The sequence below is a fragment of the Engraulis encrasicolus genome, chromosome 20 (assembly GCF_034702125.1).
Source record: "Engraulis encrasicolus isolate BLACKSEA-1 chromosome 20, IST_EnEncr_1.0, whole genome shotgun sequence".
Lineage (NCBI taxonomy): Eukaryota > Metazoa > Chordata > Actinopteri > Clupeiformes > Engraulidae > Engraulis > Engraulis encrasicolus.
The window spans coordinates 26751982-26765642 of record NC_085876.1 but is presented as its reverse complement, the minus strand read 5'-3'; the positions used below and the strand labels follow the sequence as shown (position 1 = coordinate 26765642).

General features: G+C 45.3%; 1 protein-coding gene across 1 annotated transcript; it reads right to left on the bottom strand.

Annotated features, from left to right (window-relative positions):
- Positions 1-5086: 5086 nt before the first annotated feature.
- LOC134435832 (G-protein coupled receptor 20) lies at positions 5087-9456 on the bottom strand. The gene is made up of 3 exons (XM_063184875.1): positions 9031-9456; positions 5183-5699; positions 5087-5108 (listed from the first exon to the last, which is right to left on the bottom strand). The coding sequence occupies exons 1-3, from the start codon at positions 9440-9442 to the stop codon at positions 5087-5089; spliced, it is 951 nt and encodes a 316-aa protein (XP_063040945.1). The 5' UTR covers positions 9443-9456.
- Between the last annotated feature and the right edge of the window lie 4205 nt (positions 9457-13661).

Below are 13661 nucleotides of genomic sequence, written 5' to 3'. Positions count from 1 at the left end.
GTAGTTGCCAATGGGAAAATGCATTGAAAACAACAAAGTAGCTAATGTAGTAAGCAACTTTGGTTTTGAGATATTCACCCCAGGCCTGCTGACAGCTTTGGCTAGGCCCTGGGCAAAGTCATCTGAAAGGTCCCCCCTGCCCAATGCATACAATGTAATGGAGACCCAATTTTGGGCCCTGTCACTCTCTTGGGCCCGGCCGGGACAGCTGATGCCTTTGTCCACACCCCTGTCGGCTTCCCTGTTGCGCTTCCTGTGAATTTCTAGCAATATTAGCAGAAAAACTGCAATATTAAGGGACAAAAAAATGGCATAAAAATATGGGGGGTGAGGGGGTCGCGAAAAAAAAAAATCTTTTGAAAAGGGGTACCCACTGAAAAAGTTTTGTTAACCAGCCAGCACAGGAGGGGAGAGAGGAGGGAAGAGGACGCACGGCTGGGCGTGTGAACTGCAAATTTACTGTACGGTAACACAAGAACTTGGGGATTATTAGATTACAACAAAAACAAAAATGAAAAGGTCAACTTCATCCCATACACTAGAGCCATGCAGTGCACTCGTGTCTAAAGCGCTTAGAGGAGACACTGGGTCTCTTCCACTAATTACTGTTCTGAAAAGGCCACATTCAAGGCAAATTAAGACATAAGGCAGCAGGATGTCGCTTGCGATGGGCATTAAAATATACATGATGTGTTACATGGGGACTTCTCAAATAAGATTGCCCTTCCACTGAATAGGCACTTATATTTTATTTACTTTTACCAGAAAGGAAGATATAAAGATCTAAAATGTTTGCAACGTGATCTGCATGTGTTTTTGGGAAATAAGAAATAAAAAGGAAAGTATTTTTAGATTGTGACATCTGTAAACACTGTAAGGCACTGGGGTCACATACATTATTTAGTCACAGTCATTGCTGCTATCATGTTGGATGTTTCATTTTCAAGACAAGAAATGCTTATTTCATATGTCTGCAAAGGTATTATTCATAAGTACATCGTCAGCACTTGAGTGTGCCTTGTGTGCATGTTTAAGTTAGAGGAGTGGAGTATGTGGTGGTCCATACCACAGATTACAGCAATGCAGCCCTCAGTACAGGAGGAGCCATTTGATGTCAAACGCTGCCCCCTTTTGGTTCCATTGAGCTACTGTAACATCTGAGTGCTGCATGATTTGGTAAAAGTATGAGAGTAATTGAACAAACATTGCAATGTGAACATGGTCTGAATAAACCATAAATCAGACAAATACAGGCATAGAGGCACATGTAGTTTCCTGTTATCACATTCATCTACATGAGTGTAAATGTTAAAGGGTTTACGGTAGGCCTATACATAATAAATTTAAATGTTGAATGTATTTGACACTAGCGATGTAATAATTTAATGGTATATCATGTGACACTTTGAGACGCCGGAAATAAAAAATAATCCACCAGTAAAATATGTGTATGTACAAGTAGCCGAATGCGCAACTGTTTAGTATACTAACAAGATGTCACTGTAACAGGTATCTTTCTTGTTACCTTTACTCAGCAGTGTGACTATAAAAGCCTGTGATGAACGTCACCTTCAAAATAACCTTCGACATTTTACTTGGGTAATATAATGTTGTCTCGAACATTTGGGGCAGACACAATGCAAACCAAACAAACCTCTAACTTTGAAGTGGAGAACAAAGTCTTAAACAGGCCATCATTAAGTTTACATTACAAGTACCATAATGGCCAATAAGTGAAATAGCTGAGCACAGATGAAAGTTACGTAAAGGCATCAAAATGTAAAACGTAAACATGAAAGTTAAAACAACCAAGAGAACTGCAAGCCAAAGGTCAGAGGTCGAACAGTCTGACCTTTGGAAGTACTGCCATTTTAGTGGGGTTGGGACATGATGTGCATTCCGATATGCGACCTTGCGTCCTCCACTTGGGCTTGTGGCCTCATGTTTTACTGATGCCCTGCCTCCGTGGAGAAAACAATTACGTTTCCCCGCTGTCAGCCTAACCACAACCATTTTTGGGGGACTATTCTTTATTCACCATCCAGTTTGCAAATGAGAAAATGACTTTACGATTGAGCTTTTGCTAGATATTTTTTTTATATAATGCTGTTGTCAGTGATGTCATCACGACGTATTACCTCCTGGTATGAGGCCACAAGCACAAGTGGAGGTCGCAAGATCACATATTGGTACGTACACATGGTAGACTAGTGGTTCCCCAACTGCAGAGCCCAGGACTCACACGGGGGTCGTAGAGGTATTGCTGGGGGCTCGTGGACAGAAGGGACTTTGCATAAAAATGGGAGAACCACAGCATCTATTCAGTATTCACTTGTACGGTTAATGGATGCTTTTCCTGTGAATGTATAGCAACATTCCTCATTGCTCTTGTATGCGTTTCACTGTGCTTGGATGATTACATACAATCACATACATAAAACACATAGAGGAAGCAGTCGCCAAACAACTTTTTGATGTAATATTTGAAGCATAGATATACATTATGAAGGACACAAACGCACACACGCGCACACACACACACACATACACACACACACACGCACGCACGCACACACACGCACGCACATGCACTCATGCACGCACGTGCACACAAACTCACTGTTGACCAATTTGGAAGCAGAATTAATTCCAATACAAATATCAGCAAAAACATAACTATAAAAAATGATTTAAGAAAAAACTAGAAGAAGAATGTAAACATTCCCAAGTGTGTTTTTTTTCTTTCTTTTTGTTCGCTACGGCATGCTGAACTGAACTCAAAACAGATATGGTTATTGTATCGTTTTGGACCAGCTATTAGTAGGCTATCTATCTTGGACCAGCTATGGTGCGCTAGCTATGAGTTGCTTATTGTCTTGGGTGAACTCTGAATATCTAAAAGTAGTATTGGGTCAGATGGGTATCCATGGCCTAATGGGCAACCATGGCCTACTGGTTAGTGAAATGGTCTTCAGATCGGAGGGTTGCAGGTTCAAACCCCCACACACCTCCTCCATGGGTAAGATCCCCCTTTCCATGTATGAAAAGTGAAATTGTTCCACTCATAATGAATACTTAGAATTTGATGGTGGTGGTAAGCATTCATGAAAAAGGTAACATTAGTGAGTGGGCAGCATGAATTCTGGAAATGAACAACTAAAAATCTCACACAGTGTCCCTTTAAATATTTACTCTGCTATGTGTTAAACTGTGTTTGTATGATCAGAGGGTTGCAGGTTCAAACCCCCCACACACCTCCTCCATGGAGAAGATCCCCCTTTTCATGTATGCTCAAGCTGAAGTGCCCTTGAGCAAGGCACCTAACCCCCACATTGCTCCAGGGACTGTAACCAATACCCTGTAAATAACTGTAAGTCGCTTTGGGTAAAAAAATCGTCAGCCAAGTGTAATGTAATAATACCTGAACTGGTAATCTGGCATACAGGGCATTCCCTGGTGAGCCGACCATCCTCAGGGATGATGCTGTTGGGATTTTTTTTTTTGTATTTTATTAGAGGCTGGCCGACAACTTAGAAGAAATGCCTGGGCCTTTCCTTGGTTCCAGTCCTGTGGTTGTCTAACTGTCTTTTCTCAGCTCTGGCAAGTGTCAATAAGGGCGGGAAAAATAACACAATAGACCTTTATTACAGTAATGCATGAATCATGGCAACAGTCATAACATTTAACAAGTATGAATCATACAGATGGACACTAAACAGATATGAGCTAAAGTAATGACTCTACCACTATCGAGAACCTTTTAATACAAATGTGCTTCTGTCCGTATCGGTTTGCTGTGACAGTGCAGACATTGCCTGTCAGTGGAGGGGCTGCTTGATTGTCCAATCATACACCTCCAAACGACACCCGTAGTAGGAGGCAACTAGGCCCCCCTGGGGCTCGCCGTCCCCAACACACCCTGGGCGGTTGTAGAGCCCCTGTTAAGAAACATTACACTGTATGAATACAGCTCATTTACCATGTATGGCATTGTGTCAGTTATAAGGTCTGAGCCTCAGTCGGCCTACTGAGGACCCTCAGAGGTGCATCTTGCCACCAGGCAAGGCAGGCAGCCGCTTGGGGCCCCCAAGCCCCTAGATAGTGAATAACAGCCCATACTGTCCTACAGTAGTGGTGATTTTGGTGCAAATGTTCATTAGTTTGCATTTCCGCTTGGGGCCCCACCTGAACCTAGAACCGCCTCTGAGGACCCTAGAGGTCAACACATGGAGACATACAGTGCGACCAACTCAGCAACAGCAATCAGCTCATCCTCCTCCAGTGTTTGTGCTGAAAGGTTAGCTTTTGGTCATTTAAAAAAACTGGCAGTATTCAGACAAGTAATAATGTACTAAAACAACTTCCCAGGGCCGTATTAAGACACTGTGGTGCCCCGGGGCACTACATCTTGCAGGTGCCCACCTTATGAACAATATCTGTAGTTTTGTGTCATGTGGTGCCCCCTAACTGGCTGTGAATGGTTGGTGTCCCTTGGCACTGTATCACTGGCCCTTATGGATAATCCGACACTGAAATCTCCCCATTGTCATCGATTACAAAGCTCTTCAGAATGATCTTCCTCTCACACTGTGGAAGTGATGGTTAAAGATGACTCACCGTCTTTCCGAGTGGTTGAATATTTCACAATGCAACCCATAAAACATGCCATTTCCTTGCTTCATCTTCATCAACACATCCACATAAACCAGCAATTTTGGCTCTTGTAGTAGCATGGTGTGTGTGTGCGTGTGCGTGTGCGTGTGTGTGTGTGTGTGTGTGTGTGTGCGCGCGCGCGCGTGTTTGTGTGTATTCATTCCTCTGCTCCTCTCTCTCTCACACAGGGAGTTCGGTAGCTGCCAGGGCACTGGCACTGAGTGTCAGGCTGGCAACACTGTGGGCCAGCACAGCGGTGGCAGTCCCCAGTCCCTTCACTTTCCTCCGGATATCAAGGGTACCTCCACCTCCACCACCCCCCTCCTGTCCATCCCCCTCTCCCCTCCCGCTGCCTCCTCTCTTGGCCCCGAGTCCTCCACCACCACCTCCTTCAGCTCCTATTCCTATCCCTTCACTGGTTTGCTGCTCCCCTCTATCCCCCGCTCCTCCTCCTCCTCCTCCTCCTCCTCCTGCTCCTCCACCACCACCACCACCACCACCTCCACCTCTCCCCCCGCCAGGCCACCACTGCGGCCGTCCCAGCGCGGAGCGCACCCCGTCGGGCACGAAGCAGTACACCACGGGGTCCAGGCAGCTGTTGAGGCTGCTGAGCGTGACGGTGGCGTGGTAGGCCACCACGTGCTGCGCCCGGCCCCAGCCGCCCACCAGGCCGAAGTAGACGGCCGCCTGCCGCACGTGGAACGGCGTGAAGCACACGGCGAACACCACCAGCACGGCCACCAGGAGGCGCACCGCCCGGCGCCGCCGGCCGCGGCTCTGCGGCATCAGGCGGCGGTCGGCCAGCGCGCACGCCACCCGTGCCGTGAAGCCCACGATGGCCAGCAGGGGGAGCACGAACTCCAGCACGGTGAGCGCGAACTGCAGCGGCAGACGGCAGCAGGAGGAGGAGGTGGAGCTGCCCAGCTCCATGGCCGCCGTGGTCTGCAGCGACCAGGTGATGACCACGGCGAACAGCCACACGCCCGCGCTCACGCCTCTCGCCACGCCGGGGCTGCGCCACCGCATGCCCACCGCCGCACCGCCACCTGCCAAGGATATATGAAAAAAAGATTGTTAGTTCTCACATGCTGCTGTGGTCTGGAGGGAGTAGGTGATGACCAAGGCGAACAGTCACACGCCCGCACACACGCTTCTCGCCACGCCGAGGCTGCGCCAACGCATGCCCACCACTGCACCACCACCTACCAAGGATATATAAAAGGATCATTAGTTCTCACATGCCACCGTGGCCTAATGGTTAGGGCTGTGACCACGGTGAACAGCCGCACGCCCACGCTCACGCCTCTCACCACGCCGGGGGTGCGGCAACCGCTGCACCGCCACCTACCAAGATGTATAAAAAGATTGTTAGTGCACTGCTCACACGCCCGCGCTCTCGCCTTTCGCCACGCCGGGGCTGCGCCAACGCATGCCCACAACCGCGCCACCACCTACAGTGCCAAGGATGTATAAAAGGATCGTTAGTGCTCGCACGCCCGCGCTCACGCCTTTCGCCACGTCTGGGCTGCGCCAATGCATGCCCACCGCCGCACCACCACCTATCAAGGATATATAAAAAGATTGTTAGTGATGCTGCCGTGGCGTAATGGTTAGGGTGTTGGTATTTAGATCAGAGGGTTGATGTTTCAAACCCCCACACTCCATGGCTGAGGTGCCCTTGAGCGAGACACCTAACCCGACACTGTTCCAGGGACTGTAACTAATACCATGTTTAAATATCTGTATCTGTACATCAGAGGGTCACAGGTTTGAATCCCGCCCTTACCTCTCCCTACACCTTCATCCTTGAGCAAGGTAGCACCTAACCCCACACTGCTCCAGGCACTGTAACCAATACCCAGCAAATATCTGTCAGTCGCTTTGGATACAAGTGTAAGCTAACAGTAAGTGTAATGTAATGTAATGTAGTGCATCAACATACTACGAAAGTATAACATGCAGTGAAGTCACAGTCATCACAACATTTAACAGTTCTGAATAACGGAGTAGGAAAGTAATACGGTTATTTTTTTACCTTTTTTTGTGACCTGTGGTCCAGTTTGCAGTGATCCATAGGCCCATTTTGAGAATATAATTGAATATAGCCTGCTGCAGAATAAAATTGAGCTCAACTCAACTCTGTGTCCCACAGTGTCCTACAGTGTTACGGTAACACTTTATTTTAGGGATACATCTATTAGCACTAATACATACAATATTAATGCCTGTGTAAGTAACTTGTAAGGCATGTACTAAGGAAAATCAGACAGTTGTTAGACATTTATTCTTTATGCACATAAAGGGTTTATTACCAATATAACCTTAGTAAGGACCTAGTTCTCCTAGATTTCTATTTATGAGTGAGCAGTAAGGGCCAGAATACAATGTGTATAAGCTCCTGGTACACTGTGTGAACAAACCCTGAACAGTGTGAAAACAGATGTGGAATAAGGGTCCCTATTCTAAAGTGATGCATTGCTCAGCCCAGATGGCTTAGGGCCCCCGCATTACCTAGGGCCCCCACTCTACCCAGCCCCCCCGGGAAACAAAGTGTAAACAGCTTTCTAAATTTGACTCAATCAATCTCATGTAGATCTCACTTGTTTCACTCAGAGAACAAATTGGTAATAGGAAGCTTTATAAAGCAAGGATTGGACGTAAACTTCTCATTGATGGTGGGGTGATGAGATGTCATTTTTTCATACACCAATTAGGTTTAATTGTAAAAACCCTACAATAAATGCAGAATATAACGATGCGTAATAGTTTGGAAGCGAAACGAAGCTATTCCTTTGTGATAAATAAGTTAATGTTTGAGAAACTTAGCTCCTAGAAGTGCAGTGCATGATGGGTACGCCCTTAGTCAGAAATGCAATGCATGGCCAGTAAAGCAATAGGCGCGTTCGTGACGACACAGTAAGATTTTTGCTAGGAAGTGGGCCTGCGCACTTTGCCAGTTTGATGCATTGTCGTCACGAACGAGCCTAATGATAATATTTCTGTTATTACGTAAATGGCAAATTGTTTGGATAGCAACTAAATTGCACGAGTGAGGGGAGGAGCTAAGGACGTAGGTAGGCTCAGAGCTGGGTAGGTTGTCTGTTGGCCTAGATTGCGTACCCATCATGCACTGCACTTCTTGAAGCTAATGTTCTCAAACATTAACTTAATTATCAGAAAAGAATACCGGTAGTTTATTTTCGCTTCAAAACTATTATTCTAATGTTCTGCATTTATTTTGGAGGTTTTTACAATTAAAACTCAGTGGTACATGAAAAAAATTACATCTCACCAACCCACCGCCACTGACAAGTGTACGTTCAATCCTTGCTATATAAAGGCTCCTGTTACATTTAGTAAAATGTGCAAGAGAATGTTAGATGTCTCAGCTGATTAAGAAATAGTTATTTAATATATCCTTACACTTTGCTGATGTAGCGGGGCTAGGTAGTGCGGGCCTGGTTGGTGTGAGGGCCCTAGGTTACCAGGTGGACTTTAGTAGTGTGGGGTTCCTAAGCCATCTGGGCTGAGCAATGCATCACTTTAGAATAGGGACCCTTATTCCGTATCTTTTTTCACACTGTTCAGGGTTTGTTCACACAGTGTGTCGGGAGCTTATACACATTGTATTCTGCCACTTACTACTTACTAATAAATAGAAATATAGGCTTACTGGTCCTTACTAAGGTTATATTAGTAATAAATCCCTAATTGGGCATGAACAAGACATTTGTGAATACATACTTAACAACTGTCTTATTTTGCTTAGTACATGCCTTACAAGTTACTTACACAGGCATTAATATTGTATGTATTAGTGCTTATAGATGTGTCCCTAAAATAAAGTGTTACCAGTGTTACTATGAAAGTACAACACGAGGGTGGCACTGTGGCGCATTTGGGCTTGCATGCTCACGGGGACCCCGGTTCGAGTCCAACCTGGGTCATTTCCCGATCCCATCCAATCTCTCTGTCCCACTCGCTTCCTGTCACCATCTCAGACTGTCCTATCAAATAAAAGCCACTAAAAATATATTTTTAAAAAAGAAAGTATCTAGTAGTAGGAAATGGATCGCACTCAATTTTTCTTCTTTCTTGTTGTTTTCTTTTTATTTTAACATTACAGGGACTGACATGACAGACGTTTCGGCTGCACAGAGCCTTCTTCAGTGTCAGTGGCTCTGTGCAGCCGAAACGTCAGTCATGTCAGTCCCTGCAATATTAAAATAAAAAGAAAACAACAAGAAAAAAGAAAAATTGAGTGCGATCCATTTCCTATACTACTAGATTACTTTAGAGATGCACCAACAAGACGGAAGAGTGTGTAGAAGATTAAAAAATAAAGTATAACATGGCGTAAAATGATAGAGAGATCACCTGCGGCCCACACCACGGCCAGGTAGCGGTCGACACAGATGCTGGTCAGGAACAGGATGCTGCAGTACATGTTGACGAAGTAGCTGAAGGTGTGCACGTGTACGCAGGCCTGGCAGCGCCCGCCGCTGTAGTAGACGGCGATGCGCGCGGGGAGCGACAGCGCCACCAGCAGGTCGGCCACCGCCAGGTTGATGGTGTAGATGACGGGCGCGGTCGGGGAGCGCGTGCGCACGCAGAAGACGTAGAGCGCGGCGCTGTTGAGCAGCACGCCGATGACGAACATCAGGGTGTTGACCACCATGAGGGTCACCCACAGGCTGTGGAAGTCCCTGTACAGGTCCTCGTCCAGGTGGGAGAGCTTCTTCAGGTAGGAGGCCTCCCAGCCTGCAGGGGGCATCGACGTCTGGTTCATGTTGATGTTGTTGATGATGTTGTCGTTGTCGTCAGTGGTGTTGAATGTGGAGGAGGCCATGTTGTTGCCCATGGTTTTGTGTCTGAGGATGAAAATGAATGAAAACGCAGTACAATGCATGGTTAAAGCAACACTGAGTATTTTCCCCAGCTTTTAGGGCGGCATTGGCTGGTTGTTGTTGTTGTTACTGTTGTTGTTGTTGTTGTTGTTGTTGTTGCCAGTGGCCTACAGACTCTATAAAACATTTACCACCACCATCATCAATGTCAAGTGCGGCCCAATTTCACTCTATCAGAGACATATAAAGATTGGGCTTTCTGATTTTCACCCTGTTTCAATTGATAAACTCAAAACAGCTATGGGGTGGGTGTCATAATGTCACTTTTTTTGGCCCTGGCAAGTTTGAGGGGAAATTGTACATTTTGGTTGTACTTTTACAGTAAAATACCGCAACGTTTCCATAGTCGCTGCAGTTGGTGGCAACATAGAATTCTAGAAAGGCAGCTCTGTACTGTGAATCAGCTGTCAACACGATAAGCAAGGGAGCATCAGGAGCATCATGGGGCCTATGCTACAAAGCTGGTTCAGGATAAGTTAAGCTTAAGTTCAGAGGTAAATCATCTAATACAAGAGCTTTTGAGGACTCCAGGCACTTCTATTAGATGATTTACCTCTTAACGTCACCTTAACGTATCCTGAACCAGCTTTGCAGTATATGCCCCATGTAACTCTACTATACAAGACACAACTCAGTCTGTAGGGAGATAGTTAGAGGACTACTTGGTGTTGCTTGTAAACCCAGTTAGGGCTGGATCACGGCACGGGAGGCTGTTATTCTTACTGCCCCAGCAGGAGTAAAAACATTTGGAATGGGTGAATGCAAGTGGTCGTAAAAGAAATATTTTCCGCTAAATCTGACAAGAGTGACCTATGGGCCGGGGAAGGAATAACATCCTGCTTTTTTGAGAGACAGAGTAAATGTTTGGCCATTCTGTTGTTTCTTTATCTTGGCTACAGTATGTTGTTGTTTTTCATTAATAAGGGAAAAAAACTGAAGAGGCTAAAAGTGGCAAATGCTCTGCTGGTACTCTGAAATTCAGGCAACTATTCTGCCCTACAAAAACAAAGTGCAGTAGCTACACCAACATTTAAACTGAGAAAAAGGCCTTCAAAATATTGGTATTAGGTTGGATACTGTAGTTACTGCAAATTTGAGATAGCAATATCTCTAAAATGGAACACATTTGGACCACACGGCTTTGTCACAAGATGAAAGAGATGTTATGAAGACCATAATCAGTCTAAACCCAATTGTGACAAAATGTGTAGTTACTGCACTTTGCTTTTGTTCAGCAGTATAGTACCTCGACAGACCACACTCACAGGACCTCTGCATGAAGCTGATTTGCCAAGCTGTTTTAAATCAAACTTAACCCATGGTGTCCTGGAAACACATATACGCTGCATTCAGGATTTTGTGATTTGAGCTGTTTTATTTAAAATGTGGGTATGTTAGAGCTGGATAAACATATTCTAAGGCAAAACGAGGGTCCTAGCTTTTAAATGTCACTCATTTCATGTTTGTATGCGCATCAGAGGCTGAGACACTTAAGAATTAATAGGCAGAAAGCACCCTTTCCCAGAAAGGGCTTAGGACAAAATGGGTAAATCCAATAGCATCCCTTTGTATAAACCTTCCATTGGAAATAACAAAATTCTTAACGGTCAACCATTGGCATATTTCTAGTAACGGCCACATTTTTTTTCCAAATAAAACTTGCCCACAATTTGTATAAAAATAGAGAGCACTTGAGTTTGCCTGTCTGGTTTGTGAGAAAGTTCATGATCTCTTTACATGCGGTCTGTCTGTTCTCCTCTGACTCAAATATTCTATCTATCTATCTATCTATCTATCTATCTATCTATCTATCTATCTATCTATCTATCTATCTATCTATCTATCTATCTATCTATCTATCTATCTATCTATCTATCTATCTATCTATCTATCTATCTATCTATCTATCTAATCTATACAACATTAGTCATAAAAAATATGCTTGCTTGGTTACGAGATACAGCAACTAATTACTATGATAATACATTTGAGGCCCCTGAGACCTTAGATCAGCTTTTATTTATTTATTCCAATTATACGGTTCTTGGGTGACAGGGAGAGGGCATGTAATGACGTCTCCTGTTTCACATAAACTCTGTGTGAACCCCACTGGCTAGAACACCAGGAGAGCAGCACATGAATGAGGAAATACTGTTGTTTTCCACTTACTTCATTTAGTCCATATCTCTATAGTGCAATCTCTTTTTCGTCTTCATCTTGTCCTGTAGTTGTATGTCTCCATCAAATGTACACGTGTATGTATATGTCCTCCGTTAAATGTACACACGTACATGTACATGTAGGCTATATGTCCTCCTCATCCATTCCTCTTCTGTTTTCCAGGCAGACATAGGCAGACAGTACACACACCCATGAAAATACTGACAGCAGGGCCAGTGCAACGGGCAGCAATTCCTTTAGATTACCATATGTGCGGATAAAAAGTCATATCTCCTCTTGACGAGTGCCTTAGAAGTAAACACCATCAGTGTCCTCAGCAGTCTTCTTCTCAGCTCTGGCTCTGTCTGGTGTCAAGTCTGCAACGCCCCAACCCAACTGCTCGGACAGTCCTGAGATTAGATCAGATGTGTCAAAACTGTGCCTTGCCTTGCGCCGTTTCCTCCTAATCTACTATGTGGCAGGCAAGGAGATGTCTCGGTTCCCACCGGGGCTGAGCCTGTTCCCGTCCCATCCCATCCCATCTTAGCCCCACGCTCACCCCACCATGCCACCCCACACCTCCTCTCCTCCTCCTCCTTCTCCTCCTCTTCCCCTCTTCCGAATGCTATCCACCCTCCTCTACTTCCCCCTGCCGTACTAATCCCTCTCCCTCCAGGCTGGACGAGAAGGAGGATCCTTCCCAAACTCAACTTCCCATCCCACTGCATTCTCTGGGAGATCTCAGGGAGACAGTGCCCCTCACAGCTGTGAGATGGCCAAGGAAAAAGCGGCCGGCATGGATGACATGACAAGTCCTCAGTAGAATTCTACAACAATGGAATTCTGTGGAATCTCAAACCCGCCGGCAGGTTTTGACAGTTAAGTGCTTAAGAGGTGGTTGGGCCATACGTATATGCGAAGCCATCCATATCTCCATTTGTTGAATGTAATCTACTGTAACATTGTCTTTGGATGGCAGTAGACAGATAGGGTTTACTAAACAGGGTTCAGAGCTGTCCAGGGCCTGAGCTCCGGCACATACTGAACATACATGTTAGCTCATGCTGCATTATGATGAGTTATGACGAGCAGCTGCCTGCATGACGTAGGCTGCATGACATACCCATGCCAAGGGGGTCAAGACTGCAGGTGGCTGAAGGCATCTGACTTACATACCATTTCAATGTCCATGTATTGTTTTATCCGTGTTTGAATAACTCTCTCTCAGTTTGTAAGAGGCAATAAAAAGGTGTATTTGCCAGTAGGCCTCAATAGGGGATATCTTTGAATAGTGTTGATTGCTATTGGATAAGAATACAACTGTAAGTGATATCATTCAATGTTACCTCACTTCCTGTACACACACAGCACGTGTTGAAACTCAAATCAAAAGTCTTTTCTGACACAGCACTGTTCGACAAACTGTACAAATGACACTAATAGTGTTTAATTTCAACACTATTAAATTTTTGTGCTCAGGCAGCGCACATTTTGTGTCATTTCTGACATACTTAGAGTGTACAAATGAGTACTCAATGTATGCAAATATAACCTCACCACCTTGTCCTGTCAACCTGTTTATACATGGGTTCTATTTTTTTGTTTTAACCTGACTGTGCGAATCTAACTGCACACAACTCAACCTCTGATGGTTGGAAACCGCTCTGTCGGTCAAAAAATTAGCTCACATGGTTGGCTGCCAGTGTCTTGCCCCTCCTCACAACATCGTGTTTACAAACACAGCAAACCCATGTATAGGCTACTGCCATGGGCTTGCCATATCTGCATAGCTGACAAATGGCAGTCTGGAAGTGTAGACTCTCCAATTGACAGTACACCTTCAAATGTTTAGACACCAATAAGTGGCACTAGGGATGCCTGTGTCCACCCCGTCAGCACCACCTCATTCTTTAGAGTTGGGAGCCTGTTGCATGCAGGGCC

Excerpts from the sequence above, each read along its gene's own strand:
- LOC134435832 (XM_063184875.1), bottom strand. The coding sequence starts at position 9,442 with ATGAACCAGACGTCGATGCCCCCTGCAGGCTGGGAGGCCTCCTACCTG. Across the intron at positions 5,700-9,030 it reads GGCCGTGGTGTGGGCCGCAG|GTGGCGGTGCGGCGGTGGGC; the intron begins GTGATCTCTCTA and ends TATCCTTGGCAG. Across the intron at positions 5,109-5,182 it reads TCCGCGCTGGGACGGCCGCA|GAGGAGGAGGAGCGGGGGAT; the intron begins GTGGTGGCCTGG and ends GAGGAGGAGGAG.